Here is a 6,159-nt window from a genome sequence, read left to right on the forward strand (position 1 = left end):
CTGTTTCTCTCCCCTCAGCCTGAGAACATCATGGTCGACCTCCGCTCTGCTACCCCGTGCATTAAGCTCATCGACCTCGGCGATGCCGTCCAGCTGTCTGCTCATCGCCGCTATGTCCACCTCTTGCTTGGAAACCCAGAGTTTGCTGCACCCGAGCTCATCCGTGGTACGCCAGTCTCTGTCGCGACAGACGTGTGGAGCGTGGGCGTGCTGGCCTACGTGATGCTCAGTGGCGTTTCCCCATTTCTGGATGAATCGCCAGAGGAAACCTGCGTCAACATCTGCCGCCTGGACTTCTGCTTCCCGGACGAATACTTCCGTGACGTGAGCCAGGCGGCGAGGGATTTCGTGTCCTCGGTGCTGCAGCAGGATCCCAGGAAGAGGCCAAGCGCTACTTCCTGTCTGCAGCACCCCTGGGTGGGTCGTGGGGGTGCCCATGGTGGGGAATACTCCAAGACGCCTCTGGACACGACCCGGCTGGCCACATTCATAGACCGCAGAAGACAGCTACATGACGTCAGGCCCATCACTAATATCAAAGGGCTGGTGAGCAGCAGCATGGGCAACACACTGTGAACGAGAGGAGCTCTCACTCAATAACAACCCCTCTGTGACCACCAGGGAACCCACAATAACTCTACAGTATATCTGAAGCATTTAATTATCTTTAGTATTTATTAATGTGTGAGTGGGACAGGGAGTCGGTGCCTGGATCCTTCTTGTGGTGCGATATTTCATCTTCTTGACCACTACAGTAGGGCCCTCTGGAGCAAACTGATAAGCAGAAAAAATCTGTGAAATTTACAGCTGTACAATATTTAATTGCTGACTAACACTTCATCCGATCTTCATTCACCTGGTATCAATACAAAGTGGATCCTATAAACTGCCCAGACACCCCGTAAAGAACCCAAAGAAATTAGCCCAAATGTGCAAAGAATGAGCGTTCAGAAAACTCACTGTGAGCAGGCATGATGGCGAGATATTGGTTTATATTTGTACTGTTTATTTTTCCAGGGACAGATGATATATTGGAGGCAAGCGCCGTTATGTTGAGCTACTCTTGTCTTATTTACTTGGCTCTGCAGAAGAACACTGGGGGGCAGCACGGAGTCCTGCAGGGATCGACCTCGCTAGCTATCTGTCCAGCAGAGTCACACTCACTGAGGAGCATTTTACCAGCCACGCTCAGCTAACAGGTTTAGCCCCACATGTGATATTCTGCCTGAAATCATCCCGTTGGTCAGCAAAAATGGTAATGTTTCTGATGTATTTGTAGTCATCTAGTCTGATTTGAATTAGTATCATGAGAAACTCTCATGGAGGATTAAAGAGTCTGAACAGCTTTCAGAGAGAATATGACTGATCCCAGCTGATAGATGTGCTAGAGGAGTTAGAAACGTGCAGCTTTTTAATGCTGGCTTAGTTGCTGTTCTTATCCCCAGGCTCTTCTAGTGTTTTTCCATCCATTAGCAGATTCTTGGAACCTTGGTGCTCTGAAGCGAACAAGCCTACGTTTAAACCAGTTTTGAGCAGAAACCATTGTAATCAACAGAGGGCGCTGCACAATGCTCAACCACCTGTAGAATATGGCACGCCTACTTTGGTTCCGAAGGAAAACCTGCTATTCTTTTGGTTCCAGCTGGGAACAAACCTTTCTGGGTTCGGAACCAAATCATTTTTGGTCCAAATGTTCAAAACTAGGTCCCTGAATCAGAACGGAGTCGGCTCCCAAAAAGACCTGTTAGTGAGCCGAGCCAGGGTCAGTGACCTATCCAAGAACACTCTGACAGCATACCTGAAGCCTGCCGCACACACAGTAGCTTCAGTGAGAAAGAAGACTGATAACTAGGATGAGGAACTGAGTGATCAAGAATGTTGTAGAAAGAACTTATGAATGAAACGCGAGGTGTAACAGGGTCCGTCTCTCACTCAATAGTACGGATATTTGTGTGCTGAAGCATCCCCACAAACTGAAAACGCCATAAATTCATCTCGCTCGTTCAAACTTTGACTGTCGTTAGTTGGATTGTCTGCACACAGGAAATGGTCAGTTCAAAAAAGTGTCTGCTAAACGGCAGCAGGCAAGTAACCTGGACTGGACTGGACCGGACCGCTCATGTCACCACAGAGGATTTCTGGATCATTGGATCCAATAAAAAAACAGTTCAACAATGGGATGGGATGGGATGCAACAGGAGTTTTGCTGTGATATACCTTTAATTTATTGAATGTTTATTTATTTCAGAACTGAGGCTGAGAGTGAAATCACACTTGCAATGGTGACCTGCACCAGGTGGAGCTGACATAAGAAAACTGAATAAAACTGAGCTGAACTGAGCTGAACTTAGTAGAACAGTCCTGGATAAACAGTGTTGTAGTGAGCTGCTGGAGATTCCTTCAAATCACTGACAGATCTATACTGAACTGTGCTGGACTGTGCTTGGAGCAAACAGAGGACTACTGGACCTTACACAGGATTCACTGAGACAGAAAAGGCACCATTGAGACTGAAATCCTTTCTCTTTAGGACAACTATCATTTCTTCGTATCACTGTTTACAAATACTTTGTCCAGAAAAATGCTTAGGTAGTTTACAAAAATGTAGAATAATCAGGGAAAACCTGCATGTAATTTCACCAGGGATGATTTAGAAATCTGTGTTTCTAGAGCAAAAACCTGTGACCTTTGGTGTTAAGGTGGATCATGAATTCCACCCTTGTACATTTGTCCACCAGCCACTGTGGCAAGTAACCAACTATAGTGTTTGGGTCCCATTCATTTGGCTTGTAAAATAGTTTTTGTGGCTGCTGAATCGGTGTTGGATTTAGACAGAGAGTCTAGAGTCCATTTAGGGTCCTGTTTGTACTGATGAATGTAATTTCTCGTAGAATGTGTTCTGCCATCACAAGTGCTGTGCAAGTACTGCTTTCACCAAATGCTTTCGCTTTCACACCGCTCCCCTCTGACTGTTTTGCAAGCATTTAGCGTTCTACAATAGTAAGCATTTATTTTCATGCAGCCAGGGATGCAGAAAAGTGCAAATGTATGCAACCCGCTGTTCTGTAGAAGCAACTTTCACCTTTGAGGTCTAGTACAACAACATCCATGCAAATGTGCAAGTGTATTAGTTTGTGTTTATCAGTGCAGCTGTTATAAAATCTATTCAGGTACCAGAGGAACAGCAGTCTGCTGTTTCACCTCAGTTTCATCTTCTCAGCAGGGACTTTGGATCAGTAACGTTGGAAGTTTCAGCTTTCCTAAAAGGAAAATTCAACCGACCGACCCCCCAGGATGCAGTTCTAGGCAGGAAACACACAATTTCTATATCCTGAGGGGTCTGAGATACAGTTATCTCATCAGCATGGCAGCACACTCTGTAAACATTACACAGCATTACTTGTAACACGTTTTAGTCTCCTCCTAATACACAGAACAGCGTTGTGTTAAATGGTTAAAAATAAATATGAAAAGTGTGTACAGTTAACTGCTAACTCAACTGAATGGTTCTGACAACATCAGTGCTGAAACAATCAATCCATTCATACATCGATAGTGTAATCAATATTGAAAATGTGTATTAGGTATAGTTATTAGTAAACAAATAATCACATTAATAAACACAGACAAATTATGTAATTTAGGATTGTTACTGGAGCACAGAGCAAAAAGGGGCGGGACTTAGGAAGAGTCATTTGAAGGTATTCCTGAATGCCTGAAGTAAGCAAATGTATGTTGCTCAAAAAGAAAAAAATAAATAATGAAGATGAAAGATATTTAGGGCCAAACATAAAGCTCTGTTGCAGTCTGTGGTCCCTAACAGGTTACAGGTCAGTTTGAGCAGTGGACCACATGGAAACTCTACAGCTTTGTCCCCACAGGGCACGGGTACTTTTCTCTTTGTTTAAATTTCACCTGAAAAATTCAAATCTGTGCTCTGCATTGTATGTTAGCCTAGCACTCAGGGTCTCCATGAGCTATAGACTATAACCCAGCCTTCAAAATGCATATTACAGCAATTCACCTGAATAAGCTGTACTGAGGTCTGTATTTCTGTCTTGTTAAAATTGCTAATAGTTTCCTGTAAAGACAACAATTCATCTGCAACCTCTGGAGGGAGATCTTTTTAAATACTGTTTTCCTGCTTTTTCATGACTGAAATAAATGTTTCCCAGTCTGCCCATCAGGATTTAAAGTGACAATGAAAATACTAAAATATGATAACGCACTAGTAGTGTACAGTATGTACAGTATATATTTCTGTCTAAAACCAGAACAGCTTCGCCCTCTGATTGCTTCAGTCATTCTCTTAACCCCGGTCTGACCTGCACAGCAGCAGAGGCTTGGTTTTAACTCTCTGAAGAGCTGATCTGTTGGCTGTCTAAACCACATGACATAATGAGGGAATCTGCTACTGAATCAAAACACCAGTTATGCCATTGTCCAAGCAACCAGTGCTTCTGCTGGCCCTAGAAAGTTTGAGGCATCACTCTTTAACCTTTGGCCCTCCGGTATTCACATGCTTCCTCTGTCTTATCCCAGGTGTACAACTGCAACCTATACGCTTACCTTTGGGCTTGGCTCCTGACTCTGAGAAAAACATATGGACAGATAGAATTACATATGGATGTATGCTTCAAAAACTGATCACTACAACCAGTTTAGCATTTTGGCTGAGATGACTGAGTCTTCAGTCATTAATGCCAGTGGTGGAAGAAGTTCTCATATACTCATAATGCAGAGCAGCCCAATTCAGAATCATATTAGATTATAGTTACTGATGCAGTAATATGAGGTAAGTTGTGACATAGTGAACATTTAACCCAAATGACTGATGAGTTTCCCCTCTGACACTCTCCTTATAATACATCCCTGATCGCTGCACACAGGTCTGATGGAAGCTTCCTCACACTGATACATGGAACAACTCCAGCTCCTAATAATCGCACAGTAGTGAATGGAAACAAGCATTCATTCGCATTTTATTTTGCCAATTTACATTTGGTTGGAAACTTGCAGAATATATGAGAATGTTGCAGCTGGTAAAGTGGAGCTAATTTGAAATACTTTATATACTGCTGGGTGTCTTCTGAATCTTCCCTGGGATTGATAAGTCTTATCTTATCAGACCTATAACAAAAAATAACGTATAATATTGATTATATTTTGTATTAATGTGAATCTAAGTAAAAAGTACAATATTTCCGTCTGAATTGTTGTGCACTAGGAGTGTATTTAGTACCTCAAAACTGTACCTACTTAAGTAAAGGTACTTAGTTACTTTCCACCACTGGTAAATGCGTACATCTCTTCAAGCCACAGTACAACATGATCACTGCTGCGGTCACGTGTCCCTGCCGTCCTCTGTCGTAGACACAACCACAGATCTTCTCCTCCAAAGGGTTCAACTCCAGGCCGCCTGTCCCAGTGTCCATTCAGTCCCAATCCCACAATGCATCTGTCATGGCTTGGTGAGCCACGTAGCACCGTGGTGGCTCCACCCTGTTGAATGCTAGTCTGTGCTGTGTCCTGCTAGTGTCCATGCTGAGCTTTGTCCAAACATTATGCTGATGGCTTCATGTTGCTGTGTGAAGCAGCACACGTCTGTATAGGCTGCCTCTTCTTACTCCATACAACCTGCTGGTTTGTTACTCTTTACTAATAAACAACCTGCTTGTTTGTATTTTCTCCTCTCTCTGTCTCATTCTCTCTGTTTCAGAAAGGGTTTTTATATGCGTTTCAAACATTTCAGACTAAACGTCAAAAGATTCGACAATGATAACACTGGATGTACTACCATCATCATCTTTTGCTTATTTATTCATTCATTCATAATCAACCTTATGAATTATACCACAGACAGATTCTCGGGTTAATCTTTATGTAACTTTTAGCCAATTTACTGCGTTCAGTCAGATTATAGAAAAGCTAAATACATTCACATGTCCTGAACATTTTTGAGCTCGGACTAAGCCTCTAGTTTAAAGTTGTTTTAAGAGGCTTGAGTCAAAAAAAGAGAGAGTAAAAAGGTGAGTGTGCATTCTTTCAGGTTCTCCACTAGTTAAAGCTATAATGGCAAGACATGAGGCACATGAGCTTTAAAGGTCCAGTGTGTAACATTTAGGAGACTAAATATGTACAACTACACAGTAAAACCAG

General features: G+C 42.8%; 1 protein-coding gene across 2 annotated transcripts in view; it reads left to right on the forward strand.

Moving 5' to 3' along the window:
- The window catches only part of kalrna (kalirin RhoGEF kinase a), a 148,795-nt gene extending 143,107 nt beyond the window's left edge, over window positions 1-5,688 (forward strand). For both annotated transcript variants that reach the window (XM_051403569.1, XM_051403571.1), the window contains one exon: window positions 19-5,688. In XM_051403569.1, the coding sequence (XP_051259529.1) occupies window positions 19-576 (558 nt within the window). In that variant the 3' untranslated portion in view covers window positions 577-5,688. The remainder of the gene's footprint in view (window positions 1-18) is intronic.
- The last annotated feature ends 471 nt before the right edge of the window (window positions 5,689-6,159 follow it).

Source organism: Dicentrarchus labrax, unplaced genomic scaffold (assembly GCF_905237075.1).
Source record: "Dicentrarchus labrax unplaced genomic scaffold, dlabrax2021, whole genome shotgun sequence".
NCBI classification, from domain to species: domain Eukaryota; kingdom Metazoa; phylum Chordata; class Actinopteri; family Moronidae; genus Dicentrarchus; species Dicentrarchus labrax.